Source organism: Toxorhynchites rutilus, chromosome 3 (assembly GCF_029784135.1).
Source record: "Toxorhynchites rutilus septentrionalis strain SRP chromosome 3, ASM2978413v1, whole genome shotgun sequence".
NCBI classification, from domain to species: domain Eukaryota; kingdom Metazoa; phylum Arthropoda; class Insecta; order Diptera; family Culicidae; genus Toxorhynchites; species Toxorhynchites rutilus.
The window spans coordinates 270,444,852-270,469,249 of NC_073746.1; the positions used below are offsets into that span (position 1 = coordinate 270,444,852).

The following is a 24,398-nucleotide window of genomic DNA, read 5'->3' on the forward strand; positions in this document are numbered from 1 at the left end:
GCTTTTGGCTCCATATTTAATCAGCGTACAACGCTCTGACTCTCGTTGAGCTAATGAACGGCGGAGTGACATGGAAACCAACGGATTGACCACTGGGGAGACATTTTGTTGGTCGTTATTCTTACAGAACTCCGTGCATAATATAAAGCGTATGCACATGAATAAAACATTCACAGCAAAACCTCAAGCCACGAACGGTCCTGATGGGGGTGAGTTCATCTCCTCAATGGATCGATTGAAACTTGAAGAATCAAACGTAAATTTGTTGTAACCTTATTATGAGAGTTTCGTGTTTAGTATTAATGCGCCACTCAAGTTCTAAAGTTCCGCTTGAAGGTGCACCAAACTCTTGGTCGTAAAGGGAATTACTACCGGAGGGACAGAGATGGACATGAACATAAATCATAACACTGTCGAAATTCGATGACAGATTGCTCCGAGTGACTCACTGACAAAACTATCAATTCTGTTGACATATTGAGGATAGGGACCGAAATTCTGACACGTTAAATCTGTTGAGAGCTCGACGGTCGTTTCAGAAGAATGAAGAGTAAAGGTGAAGGCGAAAAAGTCATGGTCACTTCAGACTTCGTCGTTCGGGCTGCCGCTACTGAGAAAGGTACCAGAATGCTAACAAATAAATGTATCAACTTCACGAGGGTTAAGCATTTGTGTGTCGCCATAATGTCTGACCGATGCTGTTGGCTTTGAGAAAAGAGAAAATGAAACAATCGAGATATTATGCGACAGAAAACCAGCGTTGAAAGGGAAACTTTGGGTGAAATGTGCTACGCTTGATTTATTGTACATTTTGTTTTTGTGCTTCCTTTCGGCCAATAAGGTTTTTGCACGTGCAACGTTTTTCTTATTCAAAATGATTTCTGACACAGCTAATATGCTAGGTTATGTTTAAATTCAATTTTCTGTACCTGCCCGACGTGCTTTAAAAAGCCCCAAAACATCAAACAAAAAAGTTAATTTTATGTTTCTCTCCTTCCACCGAACACAGATTCAATTTCCGGCGCGAGCGCCATATGACCACGCCACGTCGGCAAGTCTGATCATCGTCAACGAGCTGCAGACAACGGAATCAACGCCAGGCAACGGATACGACGACGACGACAGCGATTATCCGTCGTCGGTTCTATCTTCGCTTAATCATCACCACCACCCGTTTGCAAAGCGGCAAACGGTTCGTCTTGTTCCTCAACGGCCAGACTAGGCAGATAGATAGTGATACTCGAGCGAAGAGGAGGATTCGTTCTCCGGTTTGTTGTGTTCTGTTTTGGTTCTGGAACCACACGGCACGACCGTGAAATCGCGAGTAATCCACGCGCATAATGTCATTAATCAAGCTGATTGTTATTATGAATGTAATTAAGTGGAAAATGTGTGCAAACGAAGAAGAAATATTTTAATAGCCCAAGAAGTGGAGAAGTGCTTCGAGAGTGTGTTTTTCTGTGTGTTTCATTTTTGCTTTGTTGAAGTGACTGTGATATTTATAGGAGTCAACTGGCCGAAGAAGGAGTGAGAAGAGAGTTTACTTGAGTGGGGATCGACGCGTGCCAAAGAGAAGACGATGGCAACTCTCTGCTGGCTCGAGCTGTGTTTTAAATATAGATTAGTGTTAGTAGCATTTTTTGTTGTAATTTATTGTGTGAACAAGGTTACTGCTGGAGACAATCCGTCGGCATCGTTAGCGGAGGATGAGTTTCAGGCGGGTGGATATTATCAGAATCCGTATCAGCCTCGAAGACGTCACCACTATCGGGAGGGCAACCATCGCAGGTCTTCCTTAAGACGCGTTCGAGCCCCCCACGATGGTCGAGGCAGAGTGAAAAAGAGTGGCGTTGTTGAGGGTATTCTTGCCCAGGACTCCCCCATCAACGATATCATTCGGCAGGCGCGCGAACGTAAACCAAACATTATACTTATTCTGACCGATGATCAGGATGTTGAGCTTGGATCACTCAACTTTATGCCGCGTACATTGCGTCTGTTGCGCCAGGGTGGAGCAGAATTTCGACACGCTTATACTACAACGCCGATGTGCTGTCCGGCTAGGTCATCTATTCTAACCGGAATGTACGTTCACAATCACAACGTTTTCACCAACAATGACAACTGCTCGAGCACGACCTGGCAGACCACACACGAAACGCGCTCGTTCGCGACCTACCTCTCGAACGCTGGCTACCGAACCGGTTACTTCGGCAAGTATCTGAACAAGTATAACGGCTCGTACATCCCGCCGGGATGGCGAGAGTGGGGTGGTCTCATCATGAATTCCAAGTATTATAACTACAGTATAAACATGAACGGTCAGAAGATCAAACACGGCTTCGACTACAGCAAGGACTATTATCCGGATCTGATAGCGAACGACTCGATTGCATTTCTACGCCAAAGTAAACACCAGAATCATCGTAAGCCGGTACTGCTGACGATGAGCTTCCCGGCGCCTCACGGACCGGAGGACTCGGCACCGCAGTACAGCCACCTGTTCTTCAATGTTACCACCCATCAGTGAGTGTTTATCTATGTTAACAAAATCGTGCTGAGAAGAGACGTAATCATCTGTATCAATCTATCAGCATTGTTCTTTTTTTTTTTTTTAAATCGTTTATTTTTACAGGCTCAGTTACATAGGTTTAAAGGAGCCGAACTCCTTACTGTATTGTTACTAGTATATATACATTTTTCCTTAATTCTAATGTTAATAATATAGGAAACCGATTACTCGCGGTCGACTCGAGTTTAGAAGGGTGACATATTTTCTTCAGGAAAAGGAGGGGAAATGAGGATATGTTGACAATGATCACACTCACACTCTCAATCACACTCATCACACTCAATTCTTAAACCTATCTTATATCTAATATGTATTTACATTTCATCTTATTCTTAAGAAGGGATCCGATCTCTCACAAAGGAAAAGGAAAAACTAAGGGTATAAGGACAATCACACACGAAGATCGATAGCTTTAAGGAATACATATATTTGGGACATGTAATCAAGGTCTAACCGAGCCAACACGTCTCTCACCGGCACCATGAGCTGCCTTCCTCGGGCCCGAAGGGTGTTTTCTAAATTCGATCTGTCGACCAGATACAGCTCGCACGACCAAACAACGTGTTCGATGTCGTGGTAACCTTGGCCACAAACACAAAGATTGTTTTCGGCAAGATTAATACGAAAAAGTAGCGCATCTAACGAACAGTGATTGGACATGAGTCGGGAGAAGGTGCGAATAAAGTCCCGACTCAAGTCCAGACTTTTGAACCATGGTTTGAGGCTAGCCTTAGGGATAATCGAGTGGAGCCACCGGCTCAATTCATCTTCGTACCATTTGCGTTGCCAGTTAACTATGGTTTTTGCGACTAAAGAATAAAATTCATTGAAGGCGATTTGACGCTGATAAATATCGCCTTCAATTGCACCTACCTTTGCTAATGAGTCTGCCCTCTCATTACCCGGAATTGAGCAATGTGAAGGGACCCAGACAAAGGTAATGACATAACAGCGTCTGGATAAAGCACTCAAAATTTCTCGTATTCTCTCAAGAAAGTACGGTGAGTGCTTTTCCGGCCTCACTGAACGGATAGCTTCGACAGAGCTAAGCATTGTTCTTTTAAAAATTAGTTTTTCAACACAGAAACTGTTGTTTGTATTTCTGGTGACCAATATGTCTTTTGTTTTGTTTTGTTTGATAAAGCTTTAGTCAATAAGAATCTGGCATCATAAAATCAGCACTCTTTCGGGTTTTGGTGGAACAAAACAGTTTATGAATCGAAATAAAATATTTTTTGGCTTCTTTAAAAATTGAACAATAGATATGCTTTTTGTGAAGGTGCGAGCATTCCTTGGAACAACTCGACACCTGAGACTTGGCACTTTTTCATAACTTCGACTTATCGATTGCCCAATATTTCTCTACTAGGCGGAATTGCGGGCAAATGGGCGAGCCATTTTCGATGAGTTACACTCCGCTGTCACGAAACAACTGGAGTACCACTCGGCTGTAATGACCATTTGCCAAATCTGACTAAAAGCTAACAAGTGCTTCCTATGTTTTAGTGTACGAATCAGTACCGAAAATATTCACGTTCACAACATTCAAATACGGTGAATTTCAGCCTACCTTATGTTGATAACCTACTGCTCAAGCGAGAGTCGATAAATATGGAACAACAATATCAATGAACACCAGTGGAATGATCAACAACATCAGCTTGCCATGAAGTTCATTTTTTAATTGCATCTTCATTTTGGCCATGGTATTCGTAACGTCGAAGTTGAAGATCATTGCGTGTTAGTGAAAATCAAAGCATGAAATTCAACGTCAGCCAATTGAGAGTGAAATCGATAACACAAAATTCTTGTTTTTGGCGACTTCGGCAATGGAATGTATAGTACAACTTGCTATGTTTTATGAACATACTCCCGATTGGCCGAAAATGTCATACACCCCCAATTAGATGGGTAATGGGTGACAATAACAGACGAGTGACGAACCAGCCAAAAAGTGTTGAAAGTCACCATAATACAGTATAAAAAAGGAACGGAACGCTCAACGCCGTTCAACGTTAAACCTCACTCAGCCGCTCAACACCGCACAACTGTCAACGCTCAACGAAAACTAATGTTGCCTTTTCCGGATTCCTGGTTCTTTCTTTTTTTTTCTAAATATGAAAATCAAACGCGATTTCAATAAAATTTCACTGCAAGCGATGAAGATCAACTTAACGTTCGTGATAATCACCTGAAAATATTGACAGTGATAAAAGTGCCTGAATGCAGGCTTTGCGAAATTCGTTCATGCTGTTTTCGTTCAATATACGAGACAAAGTTCAAGCGTCTCGACTCTTGTGTTATACTCATTATAATATTGATATACAGATATGGTGTTGAGTGTCAACAGAAGAGAATTCATCCGACACTGGGAAAAAGCTAATTCCTTCATTCGTGACTAAATTTTGATAATTTGTGGCACTGGTACGAATACGCAATAAGCGATAGAAATCTAGATATTTCAATTTGTATCTCTAAAATGTTCCCAGAAGGCGAATTCCTACATTAAAAGGTACCAAATCGAAAATGTAAAACAAGAAAAGCGCTATCGCGCTCCTCCGCAGTCGAACTGTGAATGATGTTTTATTATTGTTTATTATAGTGTTAGCAGACAGTAGTGTGAACAACTGTTCACTGTTCAAATGTGTTATTTTTTTGGTGTACAGAACCGAACCGATTTAGATGATTGATATATTAATTTGAAGCCAATAAGTCATCCAATCTTCTTTGAAAAAATATCATACTAGCGATAAATCTTAATTCAATCTTAATTAAAAATTATAGTCGCATTAGTCTAGTCTAGATACATAGGAACATTGAACGAAGCATTTCTGATATCAAGATAGGTTATGTAAAAAAATATCAGCTTTCCAGAAAAAATATTTTAAAAAATAGCGCCTTTTCTATAACCGAGAAAACTATGAAAAACTAATTCAATCAATAATTACAGAAACAAAAATCCATTTTTTTCGAAAGTGATATAAAGTTCGAAATGAAGTTGGTTTGAACAAATTCCGTGCTCGCAAGACTCATGTTGGTGCATAAAAATTTAGATTTTCAAGTTTTCAGAACTAATCCTGTGTGAAACTAAGTCAATTAAACATGAAATTGTGGCAATTTCTCTGCGTTTCTCAAGTGTTTCAATATTTATTAACAAAACGAGCTTGAAGGGGAGATGTTGTCCAGCCTAGCTTTCTCAGGGCAAATAATAAAAATTGTTTTTGTACTTATTCTATTCGATTGGAGTGCAGTTCTTGATAGGGTGCCCATACAACGCTGCAATATTCTAAAATAGATCTAACAAAACTTATATACAATGTTTTTATTGTGTATGGATCACTGAAATTGTAACTAAATCTTTTTATGAAACCGAGCATACTATTTGCTTTATTGATCATTGTGTTGTAATGTTCGCCAAAAGTGAGTTTCGAATCAAGAATTATGCCTAAATCTCTAATTTTGACGCATCTCTTTACAGTTTCAAATCCTAGAGAACATATGAAGTCATAAGTTTCATGTTTTCGAGTATACGATATAATATTACATTTTTTCACATTAATATCTAAAAGACTTTTCACGCACCATTCGAAGAAAACATTTATTTCTTGTAGGAAAATCACAAGGTCACTACATTTGACACATCATTTACGAATAGGATGAAAAGTTGAGGGCCTAAGTGAGAACCTTGTGGAACTCCGGATGTGACATTCACTGGACTAGAGATTTTACCTCTAAAGCGAACGAACTGTGTTCTATTGGTGAGGTAAGATTCACCCTCTTCAATAAAATTCCAGCTCTCCCATACTTTGGAGCTTGAAAATAAGCATTGGAATATCTACTCTGTCGAAAGCCTTGCTGAAGTCTGTATAAAGAGTCTCGACAACGTTGCCTCTATCCATTACCGCAAGAGAATAGGATACAAATTCTAACAGATTTGTTCCTTTATAAAAACCATGTTGATTCGATCTTCCTTTATAAAAACCATGTTGATTCGGTGAAATATAATGCTTTAACTGATTGAACATTTTAGTATTGACAATGGATTCAAATAATTTGGGAATACAAGATAATATAGCGATGACACGATAGTTATTTATGTCAGAACGGTTACCAGATTTGAATATGGGTAGTAGGAATGATTTTTTCCAGACAGAAGGAAATATTGCGAATTTTAGCGATAAATTGAAAAGCAAGGACAAAGGATGAACGAAAGCCGATGCCAACTTTTTCTGCTTCTAGTAGATTTTTAAAACATGTTTTTTAATCCGCTGGATCATTCCGATGCTGATACCAAAAAAAGAGTAAAAAAGAGTTGTTTGTTTGTTTATTGTGCTCAAATATGATAATTTCAGCTGTCCAGTTTCTATAACGTCATTTCAAAATTCATTAGTGTTATCGATGAAAAACTAACCCTTTCTCGTACAACATCGAGTCTCTCTCATGGTGCGCTTGCATATTACACGGCGCTAAGATGCTCAGCAGAGTAGTGAAATTGTTCGATGCGTGACCCATCGAGGGCATTTGATTCGCTCTTTTGAAAATTAAATCATACGCGAAGGTGTTGAAAACGATCAGCTGATTTACATGTCAATAATTGACAACCTTTCCATTTTGGTTAATAACATGGAAAATTCGTGTTGGAATACAATTTACCAAATTCTGCTGAACGGATTTCTCGATATTTGTCCATGTTTTTGAAATTGCAACCTTGAGCTTTTCAATCATGGTGTATCGTTTTCCCTCAGTATAGATTCTACGTACAAAGATTTTCAACAGGATCAAGTCTGGAGAGCGAGCCAGCCAGTATATAAAATAAGTTTTTGGTCCTTAATCCATTGCTTAGTTTTCTTGCCGGTATGAACTGTAGCATTGTTGTGGAGGTGATCTGGCGTAGTGGTAACATCCATACTTCTCACGCTATAGACCACGAGTTCAATTCTCACTCTCGACATTCTTCCAAAATGGAAGGTAAAAGTGACGAACCAGCCAAATGTGTTGAAAGTCACTATAATAAAGAAAAAAAAGGAATTGTTTTGCTGGAATGTGAATTTTTGTGACGATATCCACGCAAAAACGGTAGGAGAGAGGATTCCAGAACATGTATGTAATCCGTGAATGATGTGAAAGCTATCTTGAGCTTTCCGGTTGCACAGAATCCCGCCCAAATCATGCACTCCACCAAAATTCCTGGTTGAAAAATACTGTTCCTTCTTCCGTAAATCACGCCAGTACCCGTTAAAACCATCATGACCATCGAAATTAAACATTTTTTCCTCAGTTAAATTATTTATACATTGAAGAACTTTTCGTTATGGTATATAGCAAAATGAATTCTTTTGGAAACATTCTTTTTCACAACATACCATGTCCCACTATTGGTTCATTTGAGCTTTGGCAAAACTCAGACCTCTTTCGATGTGAGATGGTGTAGGATAAGGAACTCTAACCTTTAAAGTCCTCTTTATGTGAGGATTTTTTACCAAAACTTGACGAATTGTTACCCGAGTAACATTTGAATTGAAATATTGCTCTATTTGCATAAGCGATTTTGAGGTATTCGAAGCTGTTCCAGCTATTTCCCGCTTATCCCGGTCAGAGAGCTTCGATCTGCGTGGAGCTCTCTCCTTCTCACCGTATCCTTGAGGATTCGCCAAATAATTGAGCACTACTTGATGGGATCGTCCAAACCGACGAGCAATTTATCGGATACCAACATTTTCTTGGTGAAATGCATCGATTTGTCTTTCTTCTCTCTTCGTGAGCACTTTTCCCTTCGACATTTTCCAGATTTATTGATCAAAACAACTAAAACAACGGAAAATGTAACTGGTCTTATACAAATTTGACACTAAAAAAAATACAAAAACATTCGTTTACGCTCAGCGCTTGCACACATACATGTGAAAATCATGCAATGTATGGTAGTCACCAATACCTACACACTAGAATATAAATTGAAGCATTGCTTGTTAACAATGACACAAAGCAGCAAGATCATCACCTGGTCTTAGAGAAGTTGGACAGAGTGTAGAGGTAGATCGATGAATGCGAATACAAATCACGATTCAGGTCCAATCCGGGCTCATTAGAACCGTGTTTTACGTCCGTGTTCTCAATTATTCGTTTCACACTCCCGGGAAAATGTTGATCCTTTTTCCGATTGGATTGTATGATCCTCCAAAACTTGAACTTTTTTTTTTAGTTTCCGATACGATTCGCGGCATCTTAACAGCAAACATAAACAAGTGACCTGCTGTTATGTTTCTGACAAGTAAGCTCATTGATTGGATTAATTTCTATAAGATGGGACCTCGGAAAAAACGGATCTATCTCGCAACCACGTTAATGAAATGAAAATGTTGACCACTCAAAATGAAGATAATTTTTGCACTTCGAAGAAGATAAGTAGCAGACAAAATGTTTCAATTTGATTTTGATGAAATCTCGAACTTTTCTTCGAATACCACATTATCTTTTGGGCACTATTTTGGCATCTCTTTATATCTGTCGCATTCCGAGTCATATTTCCACTCATTTTCAACTTCTGTTTGATAACTGTCCAATATTTCTCAATTGGGCGGAGCTGAGGACAGTTGGAAAATTGATGATTTTTTTCGAAAAAAATCCGCCCTTTTGTCTCGATACCACTTTAGTATTGCTCCGTTGTAGTGGCAGTTTGCCAAAACCATTATGAGTTTTAATGTACGGAAGATTGCGTTTTTTCAGGCACTCCTGCTTGTGCATTTTGGAATCCATAGTCTTGTTTGTCACGAATTGGTGGCTTTATACACCCAAATTAGCATTGGCAGAAAACATTTCATCTTCGACAGAAAAAAATTAACAAATAAAAGCATCTATTTCAAACGCTTAAAAATGTTTGTACGTGTGGGAGCAGATATCACTTTCTCATAGACTGAACCAAAAAAAGGCCAAACGATGTCAACGGGGATCGAACCAATTATTTGCAATTACAGTAGAACCCGATTATCCGCGAAATAGTCGGGCTAGGCCATCGCGTATAACGAAAATCGCGGATAATGCAATGTAAGCCTAAAAATGAGATACAAACCCGAAAAATATATATTTTTGCATGAAAACTATGTTTCATCAAAACAGAAATTATCATACTATCAAACAGAAATTATCATACTATAATCGAGGTTCTACTGTATTTTATTTGCAATGTGTCTCTTGTTTCGCTTGCTCATATTTAAATAGCATATTTATTAGGGTGGCAATGGATGTATGGAAAAATTTCATCATCGAATTTCAAAACCCGACCATGTACATTTTGTTTATTGGCCCAAAAAATGATTTGTGCAAAGTTTCAGCTCAATCGGATATGATTTAGGGGTGCCTCAAAGCGCCCAAAGTTTTAATTTTTTTTATCCTCGAAAATCTTCCAATGGGGGAGTAAAGGAATTTTGGAAAATCGATTTTATTTGTCGATGCAAAATAGCTTAAAATGCATGAAACGTCGAGATCTGATGTCATCTCGAAAAAAAATTTTTGGCCGACCTTTTGGGACCTGAGTGGCCAAAAAATAAAAACTATTAGTGTTTTGAGGCACCCCTAAATCATGTCCGATTGAGCTGAAACTTTGCAAAAGATTTTTTTTGGATCAATAAACAAAATGTACATGGTCGGTTTTTGAAATTCGATGATGAAATTTTTTCCATACATCCATTGTCACCCTAGTAAACATATATTATGTTCAATTTCAGCGATACATTCGCAAAAAATTTATAGTTTGGGGGGAAAATGTTCAGTGGATGACTCTAGCGGTATGTGGACGTAAAAATTTAGCATATTCCTTAGTGTGACCACTTTACCCCACTTCCGCTATTTTATTTTGGCAAGCGAAAATAGAGCTGATATTCGTCTTTTCTCTCCAAAAGACTATTAGTCCATGGTCTACAGTATTGAGCAAGTTCCCTAATACATACTACGATGCGAATCAGTTTTGGGAAGTTCAAAAGTGCCTGATTGAACTGTTATAGTTTACTTCGTTAATTCAATATGAATGAGGCATACTGAAACACACAAGAACAAACCAAGGTGGATTCAAAACAACTAAGCAAACACTTAATAGCGCTTCCTAATCAAACACTTCACATAGTGATGGAATCGTGTATTATGAAGGCACATATTCAATTGTCCAGCTATTTGAATGGATGTTCTGGAAACAACAAATATTGACCGGATAATTCGATTTGTTCATATGTAGACGTATTCATAAGTCAAAAGGGAATCTCCCTGTCGGTGCTGATTTACGCAGATATTGGAGACCGTTATAAAGCCAAATGTCATCGTCATTACGGATTCCAACCAAGAGGATAAACTGAGGGCACGAGTCGTTCGTGTACCGATTCTGGCTCGTCCGGTCCGATTTGCGTTGGTCTAATTAATAAATAACAAGCACAACTGCCGAAGAGAAGCTGACACGGTAAACTGACCCCCCCGGCGCCATACGGTGGAATATGTAAAACGGGTAAGTTTGCACAGTCCATCCGGACTGACAGCGTGATTAATTTTGAATAAACTAATTACCAGAGCGAGAGCCCCTTTGCGCGATGGTTCAATTGACGCGATGGGTGTTGATGCTGTGTCAGGAGTGGACCGACCGGAGCAGATGCAGTCGTGAGTTTTCAAGTGTTTGTGAACTTTCGAACAACGATTGCACCCACCGTGTCGAGAGTTGGCATGTAATTTATAATTCAACTTTCTCTCCCTGTGATGTTTCTGGGAGGGTTATTCTAGTTCATGCATACGCCGAGGGAAAATACGTGGAATTTCTGGTTGCCAAACTCAATACCTCCTTAATAAATGAACCGGATGAGATCCAAATTAGCATCGTATCAATATCGTGCTGAAGGTAACAATACTCAAACGCGGGACCGCACTGCGGGCTGCTGTTCGCTATCGGCTATTTGCATATCTATGCAGTTCATAACACGGCGAATCACATTTGAATGCGGCGAAAAGAACAAATTGAATTGAATCGATTCAAACGCGCGATGCCCGAAACGACAGCCAAACCTTAGCGGTATGTGGTATGGTATCCATATAGGTCACGATCCGGTTCAATTTCGAGCTCGTCTCGCGGTTTTCCGGTTCATCCGATGTTGAATTGTTGATCAGTCAGTCAACAATATGGCTGCAAGTTAGAGATGGTTTCACGCTACATCAGGTGTAAGGGAGGGTGGCACTGACTCGACCATCTAAATTGTGACGATCATAAGCACCTAAAATATTTTTGTGACTTCAACATATAAATGTTTATATGACTTTTTCATTATGTTTTCTACTATGTTTTGTGGTTTATGAGTATCATTTCGACATTTCGATGTCATTTTCGTCGATGACGTTGATGAATTGACAAATAAAATAAAATATGAAAAATGGTGGTGTGCTTCCGTGCGTACTTTCTAATTACGTACTTTTCAATTTTCGCACGCCATTCTCGATAGATTCGAGATAAAGATTTAAAAAAAAATACTGAAAGTGCATCCTATTATGGTGTATCGAGAAATATTATCAAAAAAAAAAATATCATCAAAAATTAAAGTACTAAAAGAATTCTTGAAGTATTGAATTTGTTTGGGGGGATTGAGAGATTCACTACTACTCTAATTCGTATTTGAATCTAATTCTGCACCTTTCTAGACATGTGCGAATTTTTTGAGAATTTTAACAGTGTTGCGCGGTACAAAAAATATATATTTCTTAATTCAGTTTTTTTTAGAATTTCGAGACCCATTACAGGTTTAGTTTATATTTAAATATGCATATTTATTTGTTTGTGTATTTATTATATGTGTTGATATTGTTGGTCTTTTTTAGAATATTTCGATAACTACGCGGTACGAAAATATCTAATAAACTTTTAATATATATTCTTTATTTTGTTTTTTTTTTGTGATTTTCTAGCATTTTTTTAACTTTCCTAGAATCTAATATTATATTGTATTCGTGTATTCGTAAAAAGAGCCCCAAACCTTATCAGCAGCGCTATGAAAAGTATTGTTGTAAATTAGTATATTAGATGATTTTTCTGAATCTCTATATGGTTCAATATAAGAGCTATGGGTGAAAGCGTAGTTTTTTAGCTTGGAAAAGAAAATATAGAAAAAATACTCATAGTGTATCATAGTATACTCATAGTATCATACTATATTAAAATTACCATCGAAAAGTCAATTTTTTTTGGCATTTCGAATTTTTTTTTGCGAAATTGGATAATTCTATAAACAGAACAGATGTTGATATGTTTAGTCTTATGAATTTAAATTTACGATTTTATTAATCATCAATTTCATAAAAATAAAAAAATGCAGACTGTTTATATCACATTTGGTATTTCAAATGTTTATTGTCACACAATTTTCACAATTGGAAATATTCTATGTTTCGAGTTTTGATTTCACAACTCTATGTTCACTAAATATGTTTTACATTCAACTGTATACCGGGAATTTGTGTTTTTAAAGAAAATACTTTATTTATCATCTACATTTATATTATCGCCTTCAAAATATGTTCCTTCTGAACCTTCTGAACTTTTTTCAACGCAAAATCCATTTTTATAGCTGTATTCAAGAATTGCCTTAAAATAGTACGTTCAATACTCAATAAATTATGAAAAAATCATAAATATCAAGAACAAGTACGAACACAGCAGTATTGTGTCTGAAAACTTAATTTAATGATTTCAAAATTTCAAATTATTAAAAAAAAGTACCGCAAAACTCTCTAAAATTCTGAAAAAAATCACATATCAAAAACAGGTACAGGTAAACTTCGATATAACGTACATTTCACTTTCAAAATTGTACGTTATATCGAAGCATAATCAAGTACTCACAAACGTACTCTATAATACATTATTGTGTTGCTGTTTTAGTAAAGTTAATGAATAACTTCAATCAGAAGACGAAACCAGCCTTTCTCATGATGTTTCCCTTCGTACTGTTGATTAAAGCTTGTTTCATTTAGAATCTGGAATCACAAAACTATCTGTATTTCGGGATTGATTGAAGGTACAAAACTTGTTTTAGCATCACAATACAGATAATTCATTGTTGGTGGTCTCGCGCGAGCAGTCGTCGAGTGTAGACGCATTTTTTTCGTTCTTACCCTGCTCAATTTTATTTCGTGTTCTTTTCCATGACTATGGCTACAAAGCGTCCGTGTAGTGAAAAAGTGATGTTTCTAAAACATTCCAAAATCATTTCGGCGACGTTTTGCAATTGTGTCGGTTATAAACGGTTTCATATTAATTTAGGAATTATTGAATTTTGGAATGTGTGATTGGGGTGGTTCGGCTTGTGCATGGGTTGGGGATACAAATGGCGTTTGTGCTAGATCGTTTGTTTCAGTTATGGTGGTTGCTGGTGAACTTTTGAGGATGAGGGTGGATGATGCTCCTAATGGTACTAAATGTACGGCTTAGGAGATCAAGGATTCCGGTTAAATTAGTGTGCTTTGAATGTGATGGATTAGATTCTAGCACACGGTGATAATTATTTTCGAATTGTGTGCTCGGTTATTCGAGTTTCATAAGCATGTACGAACGTGTACACTGGGACTCTCTCTCGCCCGCTCTATCTTCCTCGATTCATGTGTGTGTATATGTAGTAGAAAAGTGAAATGAGAGAAACGCAACTCTCTTAAGTTCAGTGTGGTGCAGTGGTTCTCTCCTAGCGATTACCTACAAGTAGTGGTAGTGGTTTTACGTATGCTAATTTGTTGGTGTGTTGCTATCCCGGAGGAAGAGACAGCATATCACATGCATTGGTGATGTCTTACAACGCTGTCAAGTAAACAGAGACAGAACGTATTTTGAAAGATAAGTGCCATATGTATATGTGTTTGTATTTCCGTTTGCCTTTGTACTGAGCGCATGCATGCGTTAAAGAGTGAAGTCTATTAAGACTGTTTTGTACTCTCATTCATTTTAGTTTGTGTGTGTGCTTTTTTCCATTCCGACGTTCCGTCATTCACTGCATGTTGTATGGTGACGTGTAGGGCTCCTTTTAGATCTTGCATGACCGTGATGTGTGGTTACGTTTGTTGCGCTCTACGTCACTAATTATTTTAAATTTTTGCCTCCAAGTTCAATAATTCGAATATCTGGATTGTGTTTACAGATAGAATTATGAGTGTGAGATATCTGTCACTAGTTATTTACAGCTCTGGTAGTTTTCTCCAATTCTTTAATTATTTGATTATTTCATTGTTTAAATATTGTATTTATCAATCAATAACAGAACCTATCGCCGGGTCGACCGACTCTAAAAGGGTTCAATTGGTTACCTTATCACGTTTCTCACTGTTAAATCTCCGCCGTCGCAATTGAAACTTGATGCAGGATACGCCCGGAGTAACGGAGTATTCCGCCGGGACGATTGTTTCTAGAGGAGTTCTCTTCGTTAACTTCTCAGGTTTCTCAAAGATAATTCTTCACCGTTGCGCAATAAAGTACACGCGCAATGAATGACGGAACATATTGACGATTGTTTCTAGAACGTCTCTATTATCACATCACTTACATCAGTGAATCCTGATTCATACCTCTGCCCACTAAGAACTATCCCTCCCATGATAATCGCTAGGGAACCAAGCTATAGAGGCGATCCTTCTGGCCTTCGGGCGGCGATTATCGTACTAACAATCCTTCGCTTCCCCTGGTGACTGTAAGGACGTGGCTAGCGTCGTTATTGACTTTTTGAAGCTCGAATCACCGAAACTTGCACAATGAGAATGATTTACTACTCCCAAACATCATTCAATGTGTTCTTTGTGCAATTTCACTGGTTCAGGTCAATCACGGAGAGCAGCTACGAAGAGTACAGTCTACCCAAGCTCAAGCTCCATTTTATATTTGTATTCATTCTTTAATTCTTCAATTCTTTAATTCATTGATTATTCAATTCTTCTTTCAATTCTTTTATTCTTTGGCTTTAGAATTCTTTCATTCTTTCATCATTCCAAAAGATAACGCGGAGAGTAATTTCAACGAATAGTACGTACGATAAACAATAGAATATAAAGATTTTTTTCCGGTTACCCTTTCAGCTTTCTGCAATCCGTCATAGCAATTGGAATTTAGATACAAATTACTTGCGATAAATAATAGAGATATGTATTGTAGATCTTTCTTACTGTAGAGGGGTTTCTTGGTGACCTTCTCAGGTTTCTCATAGATAACCTTCGTTGTCGGGTGTCGAAATCATATATAATCGTATCATATTCATCGTTACAATATTCTAGAAAGTATAGAGTCGTACGTCCGGCAGTGTATTACCTTAAATACCTTCGATTTTTGAGATTTTGTTTCGTCGAGCAGTTTAGAGTTAGCGTTTACAGAATCACATCATTTACCGCAGTGAATCCTGATTTTTCTCAACCATTCCCACTAACAACTATCCCTTCCATGATAAACGCTAGGGAACCACGCTATAGAGGCGACCCTTCTGGCCTTCGGGCGGCGAATATCATACTAACATTCCTTCCCTTCTCCTGGTGACTGTAAGGACGTGGCCGGCGTCGTTATTGACCAGAACTGCACAACGAGAATGATTTGCTAGTCCCAAGCGTCATTCTGTGTGTTCTTTGTGCAGTTTGGTTGGTTCAGGTCAATCACGGAGAGCAACTACGAATTGTACAGTCTACCCAAGCTCACAATACAGATAATTCATTGTTCTATCAGAAAAAAAATATTGAAAAAAATTTTCCTTTACACTTTGGAAATTTGTACGTTATATCGAGGTAAAATGTACGTTATATCGAGTGACGTTATATCGAGGGTACGTTATAACGAGGGTACGTTATATCGAAGTTTCCCTGTACATTTAAATGGAAATTATGTTTTAATGTATCCAAAAATAAAAAAAAATCCAAAATTTCGAAATACAAAAAAAAAAATACTTTCATTAAAAAAATTTCTATGAACATTTTTATAATTTTTAATTTTATACCAAAATAGACGTACTTTGAGTATTTTCTTGAATTTTAATTTCCAAACCTATTGAGTATGGCGTGAAAGAAAGAAAAACTACTTTTTTGATTACAGCTCTTATAGTGAACCATATAGGGATTCAAAAAATTACTTATTTTTTCTAATTGGATACCTTATACAACATTTTCCATAGCGCTGGTGATATGATTTGGAGGCACTTTTCACTAACACATGAATACAATACAATTATAGATTTCAGGATAATAACAAAATATTAGAAAATGAACAAAATAGATTTTTTTTTAAATGATTGGATATTCTCGCGCAGCACAGTTCTCGAATTTTTCTGAAAAAAAATCACAAATATCAAAAATCACATACGAGGGGTTCTTCGTAGCCTAATTGGTTGCGTGTCGTCCGCTACTAAGCGAACGATCATGAGCTCAAAAATTAGGGCCCCTCAACTGACCATCTTAGTGTGTTATTCTAGCTACTATGTCCACTATGTTGTGCTCCCGTGGCCGAGTGACTAGCGTCTCACATTATCATGCCGGGGGTTCGGGTTCGATTCCCGTTCTGGTCGGGGGAATTTTTCGTCAGAAAAATTTCCTCCGATTTGCACTGTGGTCATGCGTATTCTAGAGCTTGCCACTCAGAATGCATTCGAGGCGTGTTATTTGGCATAGAAATCTCAACTAAGTACTAATAAAAATGACGCAAGTAATACTACGGTGAGACGGCGAAGTTCCTCTAGAAATGTTATTGCCATTTAAGAAGAAGAAGAAGATGTCCACGCAACAATCATCATGTGTCGGTAATCCCAGTTCCTTACCGCTCACATTTTCGGTCTGCTGCATCGGTGATTGGCACTATTAACACGTTAAGCCCAGTCAGTTAAGTCCCTAGGGGCCGACGTTGAGCTTTTTGGTAGGAATGTACTAACTGACTGGGACTGACAGTCACAAAATAATAAAATAAAAATATATACGGTTTGTTTTCGGATGTTTTACAAAATGTGACTACTTTCTAGTCGAATTGCTGACTATTTTTTATTTAAACAATAAATATCTTTGGACACTGGGACCGACATTGATATTGTGCAAACGCTCTTGATGCGTTTTTTTGCTGAATTTTTTTTTTCAATAATATTTCGCGATACACCATAGTAAGATGCACCTTCAGTATTTTTTTTTCAATTTTTTATCTCGAAGCTATCGAGAATGTGAATAAAAATAAATTGTAAAGTATGTTCATTGAATATGCCAAAGGTTGACAAGAAGTATTGCTAGCGTTACGGAGACTTCTGTAAGATATAAGAGATACCATGCATACAGATAGAACTTATTCGATCGGTTTTGGAAATCTAGAGTTATTTTTCTTCAATCGCTATTATATCTACTGCCAAAATCGTTCGGATATCGCAGAAGTAATCATTTGATATTTTTATAACCACTTTATACGAATATCTGAAGCTGAAATATGTGAACAATATCGGTAAACACATCACAGGATCTTTAACCTTTCACGTACAACACCGAGTCTCACTCGATATGGAATGATTGTGCCAAAACGTACAATATCGAGTCTCTCTCGTGGCGCGCTTGCATATCACAAGGCGCTAAGACGCTCAGCAGATGAAATTACTCGATACGTGACTCAACGAAGCGTTTGAATTTGGTCCGCTCTTTTGAAAATTAAATCGTACGGGAAGGGGTTAATATAATTGTACAAGTTATCTTTATACTTCAATACATTTATTACTATTAACATAATTATTCGAAATTACCTCCATAATTTAATTTGAATTTCGTGTTTGATCACTAGACTGAACCGTGTAGCTCAAACTGTTAACCATGGGTATTACCGGTCCAAAGGAAGTCAATCATGTAAATCATTCCATCCAATCAAACCGGTACCTACTTAGAGTATTTTGTTTCGTAAACACCATAAAATTTTTGTGTATATATTATTTATATGGCAAAATCCACATTTCTGAATTGCGAATCAAATCTCAATGACAGCCCACAGCCCTCACTGATCTGAACTCGAGTACTCGACTCGACATGTTAATTGCGCCTCCGAAGTAAATATACGACCGCGCACCAGGTTATTTACATGAAACACACTTCGCCGACAGCTTTCAATTAAGTAATCCTAATTGATCACATATTCATTAATATACATGAGGTGTCTCCCCTGCATTCATTAGCTGTTTATTGTTACTCTCGTTCCTTTCCCTACACAGCACCCCCGCCTATGATCACGCGCCCAATCCGGATAAGCAGTGGATCCTTAGGGTTACTAAGCCGATGGAGCCGATACATCGTAAATTTACCGATTTGCTGATGACGAAGCGTCTGCAGACGCTCCAGTCGGTTGATGTTGCTGTGGAACGAGTGTACCAGGAGCTAAAGGCGCTCGGCGAGCTGGATAACACCTACATCATCTACACCTCGGATCATGGCTATCATCTCGGTCAGTTTGGTCTCATCAAGGGCAAAAGCTTCCCGTTCGAGTTTGATGTCCGCGTGCCGTTTCTCATGCGGGGACCCGGCATCGAACCGGCCAGTGTGTTCGTAAAATTAACCTCACTCGTCGCGCTTGGTTCAAACTAATATCCTCTCGTATTCTTTTTCTAGCGTGGACGAGATAGTACTGAACGTGGATTTGGCGCCCACTTTCCTGGACATAGGAGGAGTGGTTCCACCACCCCACATGGATGGTCAAAGTTTTCTGCCGTTGATATTGAACCGGCATCGCAACGCTATCGACAAGTGGCCGGACACATTCCTGATCGAGAGCTCCGGTCGGAGAGAAACTCCCGAACAAATGCAGTTGCAGCGAATAAAGGCTGCTGCGGCGAGATATAGCGCCCGGATGAATGCAGCAAACGCATCGGCGTTCAAGACAGAGCCGCTGGATCGGGAGCGAACGATGTTTCCGGCATTGGAAGACATTGTGCCAGAGGGTGGGAAGAAAGAGGAGGCTGCGATTGATTTCGGTTCACATGAACATGAGGACGACGAGGAGGAGCACGATGGGGATCATGATGAAGGTAGGAGCCAGGGTATAAAAAGGTTTGTTGATTTTTACTTTAAAAATGTTTAATCGTTATTAGAGGAAGATAATCATGCAGAGGAGGCCGATACGGAACACTCCGAATCCCGACAGGAGCACGAGGATTATGTCATCGATCATCAGGAAGCGCAGCACTTCGAAGTTAGTGAAGGTTTGTAACAATAGTCGAGGACGATTGATTCAATGTAATCTCTCTAAATAATAGAGACGTGATGTCGTTAGTTGAAAAGCAAGCGTATAACGGGTGAGTCATAAGTAGCGGGACTAAATTCGTGTCACGTTTTCCGCCACACGCGCTAGAGAGAGACAAACACCTGTGTGTGGTTCTCCTGTTCTCCTCTTTGTGGGCGTTCCTTTCGCAGATGAAAATTCGGTCTATGAGCTTGAAAACTCGTGGGGCATCCAACTTTTTGTATTCAGTCTTATTCTAGTCTATTTTAAGTCTTATTCAAGTGATACAAACAGGTTTCGATGTAGGACTACGTCTTTTAATACAGGTATCAAATCAGAAAACAGGTCACGTTTTTTTGAAATAGTTTTAATGTTAATAAAAATTCTTGTAGCGAGCGGATTTTTATAATGAGCACACCATATTTGTTTAATATGCTATGCATAACAATTCTATAGTTTGTAAATGGTTCAAATTGATGAAAATTGAAAGCATTCCTATTTTCTCATACATTTGTTGTGCTCATTTGTGTGCGTTTTACAATCGTGCGTAAATCGAAATGCAAATGCAGAAACCAGTGTTCGTGGAGAAAGGAAATATTGCAATTGAGGCTCCATCCAACGGCAACTTATTGATATGGTTAGAGAGTGAAAACAGATCATTTTCAATTTCTATTACACAGTCTTGCTCCTGTGTACCACTTTGGAAGGTCGATAGTGTGTTGTGCTAAGAATGTAATCGTGATGCGTTTTGTTCGCACCTTCAAGTCGAAGGTGGAATTCGATGAAATGGTTATTGTACATCACACGCACCCCCATTTTTGTTGTTTTGACGTAGGACTACGTCTAACCGGAAGATATAGGGGGTGAAATGGAAATCTAGGCACTGAACAAGTAGGAAAAAATGCAAGATTTGGAACGCTTATAACTCGAGCATTTCTCAATAGATCGCAAAGGTTTTTGCATCAATTGATAGGAAATATATCTACGCATCTATCATAACGAATAACATTTCATTTTTCTTGAGATAAATAATTGAATAATTGTGAAATATCAAGCATTGTCCAAATACACTATGTGCCCATTTTTGATTGGTCCATTTTGTGCTCCTCAAATCGTACCGACCAAAACGGGCAACCAGAGCAGCAGCGAAATAGAATGAAGCACGATTGGAAAGGAAAAAGAAAAAAATGAGGGAAACATTGGTCGCAGTCTCACACATGCGTAATTCTCGAGCCAGCCAGTCAGCTTAAAAATCCCCTCTCCGCTGCCGTAACGATCATTCTCATCCGAACCGTACACCACATCGTTTCGCATCACCTCACATCAACAAACCAACACAAGCAGCCATGGTTGGATATGGCAAAGGAGGAAAAGTGAAGGGAAAGGCAAAATCCCGCTCGTGGTGGTCTGCAATTTCCCGTAGGTGTATCCGCCAATTGCACCGGAAAAGGTAGCTAGGTCGAGCGCGTTAGTACCTGTGTACCAGTCCACCTAGCCGGCGTTATATAGTTTCGGCCGCCGGAGTGATCGAGTTAGCTGGCAAAGCTGCTCGCGACGATAAGAAAACCCGCATTCGGAACATAACACATTCGGTTCGGCGGACATCAAGACAACAGGCAGTTGCAGCGAATGGCGAGTGGCAAACGCAATCGCAAAACGGCATCAGGTAGCAGAAGAAAAAATTTTGTTCTTTATACAAACTGCTTTGGTGGCAAATCCAGAACAAGGCGGCATCGAGGGCGTTCGAAATGGTTTTTTTTCAAAACCACGAGTACTAAGTTTTCTAAATTGGAACCATTCCATAAAACAAGGCGCTTTTCAGGGCCATTATACCTTCCAAAAAAGAGTTTAGGAAATAAAGTTCAATGCTTTCTAAAACATTATCCAAAATAATAATAAAACACAAATTGATGTTTTCATAATTTGTTTGCCAGGATTTGATGAGTATGTGAATTTGGCAGTTGTTCTGAGCTTATTGATAGTTGGGGACTTTCCTGATTATTCAATTTTCACCAATTCTTAAATTGTTTCCAGATTGAAAGTACAGTAATCTACAATTAGTTCGACATTTAGCTAATTGGACGGACATGTAATGTGACTTATTTAGTTGGACATTTTTGTATTTGTAAACATAGAGATCCAAATTATGATCCCACATTGAAAGTCGACACTGTACCACTGTCATCGCAAATGTTCAATTACAGGTTAAAATTACCTCCAATCCGGCACTGAGTGGTGGTAATGCGACGTGCCATTGAATGTAATTTACTGTAAAATATGTCACAAGCTGGATGGGAAGAAATTTTCCAACTGTGAAAGCTGTGGCGAGTGACAACAAATCGCTAAACAGGAAGGTTTAGCCGAACAAGATGGGAATATCGAGTGATAACAAAAACACAACACCAAAGGTTCTTTTCAGAACCATTAACATATTCATAAAGAGTAAACAGTAAACTAATCCATTTTTCAGGTAGATAGGTAGGTATTCACGTAGGTGAAGAAAATAAAACAATATATTTAAAATATATATTTAACAAAAGCTGCCCCTTTGCATAGTCCTACGTCACTCCGGTTATGTCCCCGACATTACCCACCCGTCTTTTTATGCGTTGCCAGATGTAGATTGAAATGGTTACCATTATGCGGATCTATAGTTTTGTTTATTTAAAATGTGGAATAATGGCGGTTGTGGAACAAACATGTAATCGCACATGACCTGTGTATGTGAACTGGGAAATACTGCCACGGTAGCTGTCATAGTTATTACACCAAAAACAAGAACAAGGCATGCGAGGCATAAACTGTGCATTTCCAGCTTATGTATTAATGTCGGGTGGGGAAGAACGAATCATGAATCAATCATCTTCAGCTGATTCTACGAAACCATGCAAGCTATCGGCATTTTGCCGGAGTCAACTAAACCTTCTGCTAAAGGGTTACTTCAAAATTTTGATGCAACCTAGAATAATATCTGAAATGAATAAAATATTTCCATAATATTACATGAACACATGTTCTGGACCCAATTCCCTACAATTGTAGGTACAATGTTTAACTGCTGAGTAATCGAAACCATGCTTTCATGACAGTTGCTTTCAACGATTTAAATTATTTTATCGACACATTCGACAACTGGCCGTACAGAAAGTGAGACTTCTTTGACTTCAAAATTACTAGAACGGAATCGAGCGAACCGAAATTTCGAAAACAAAGATGCGCGTGATTGGCCGTATCGGGACCCTAAACTCTGTTGACATTTACGGCCACCTGACTTGCGTTTTCGTCATTATCGTTTTAAAACAGTGAACTATGTTTTTTTGCTGGTTTCTAGTGTTGACGCGCGCTCTAACAAAACTGTGCCTAGCAATCACAAAACTGTCCGAGAGCTGTGTCTAGTATTGAATCGTATCCTTCCAACGCCACCTAGTGTTACCCGATCATACTTATACAGCGGAATATTTTTTCCTCCCCATTATATATTTTGATGGATTCGAAATAGACGAGAAGTGTTCGATAACATATGTATGAGCCGGGAACTGGAATCACGTTACTAGAATCTGCAATCTGAATTGGGAACCGAACTTGAATCTAAATCGGTAATTTGCAACTGGAATCTGGAAAAAAGTATCTCAAGTATCTCAAATATGAGATCTGGATAGATTTCAGGTATTTATATCTTTAACACGTTGAACCTTGCATTGTTCTTGCTGCGCTTCCTTGCTCCAAAAGATATTCGTAGTACAAGAAGAAAATAGTCAAAAATTCGACTACACTCTGTCCAACTTCAATTAGACCAAGTGATAATCTTGCTACTTTGTGTCATTGTAAACAAACAACGTCTCAATTTAGATTCTAGTGTATTAGTATTGGTAACTACCATACACTGCATGATTTTCATATACAGTGACTCAAATACGTAATCGTACTCCACCATGCAGATTTCTTTTCCCTTCCTTTGAAAATCGAAAACAAGCTTTTGAAACATTATATTTAGATAAAATCATAGTGTCATATGAGAGTTAAAAGGTTTGCTATCTGTTTTCAGAATAATGGTTTTTATTTCTCTGAAAATGGTGAATGTGTGTGCTAATGTATGAAAATCGACTCAAACTCATAATCATACGCTGGTTGAAATCTCAATTCGATTTCGAAGGCGTTGGCCAATTTCCGAATTCATTGCAATTATTTTTAGCTATCTTTAGCCATATGTATTCGGAAGGAATATTCATCAATTTTTCATCAAGTGGTTTTAAAAATCGTTATTTTTAGAAATTTAATGGTTTCTAAATTTCTTACACAGATAACTTCCTCAGGTTTTTGACGTAGAACTACGTCTTTTATTAAGGGTGCCAAATCAGAAAACAGGTCACGTTTTTATGAAATAAAGTTAACGTTAATAACTATTTTTGCCGCGAACGGATTTTGGCGATTTACCTACTACTTTAATATGATATACATTCGAAAACCCTGGTTTGTGAATGGTTAAAATTCATGATAACTTTAAGGGTTTCCATTTTCCTGTGAAAAAATGAAAAGAAGAAGAATGAAGGGGAATACTTGCCTAGAGTATAAACAGTGGATCTCGCTGAGGCAAACTTTCATTCGGCATCGGACTGT

General features: G+C 38.3%; 1 protein-coding gene across 9 annotated transcripts in view; it reads left to right on the plus strand.

Annotated features, from left to right (window-relative positions):
* Positions 1-24,398, plus strand: part of LOC129772795 (extracellular sulfatase SULF-1 homolog) — a 154,689-nt gene that overhangs the window by 94,847 nt on the left and 35,444 nt on the right. For all 9 annotated transcript variants that reach the window (XM_055776254.1, XM_055776256.1, XM_055776250.1 and 6 more), the window contains exons 3-6: positions 1,010-2,526; positions 18,778-19,104; positions 19,172-19,587; positions 19,651-19,761. In XM_055776254.1, the coding sequence (XP_055632229.1) occupies positions 1,580-2,526; positions 18,778-19,104; positions 19,172-19,587; positions 19,651-19,761 (1,801 nt within the window). In that variant the 5' untranslated portion in view covers positions 1,010-1,579. The remainder of the gene's footprint in view (positions 1-1,009; positions 2,527-18,777; positions 19,105-19,171; positions 19,588-19,650; positions 19,762-24,398) is intronic.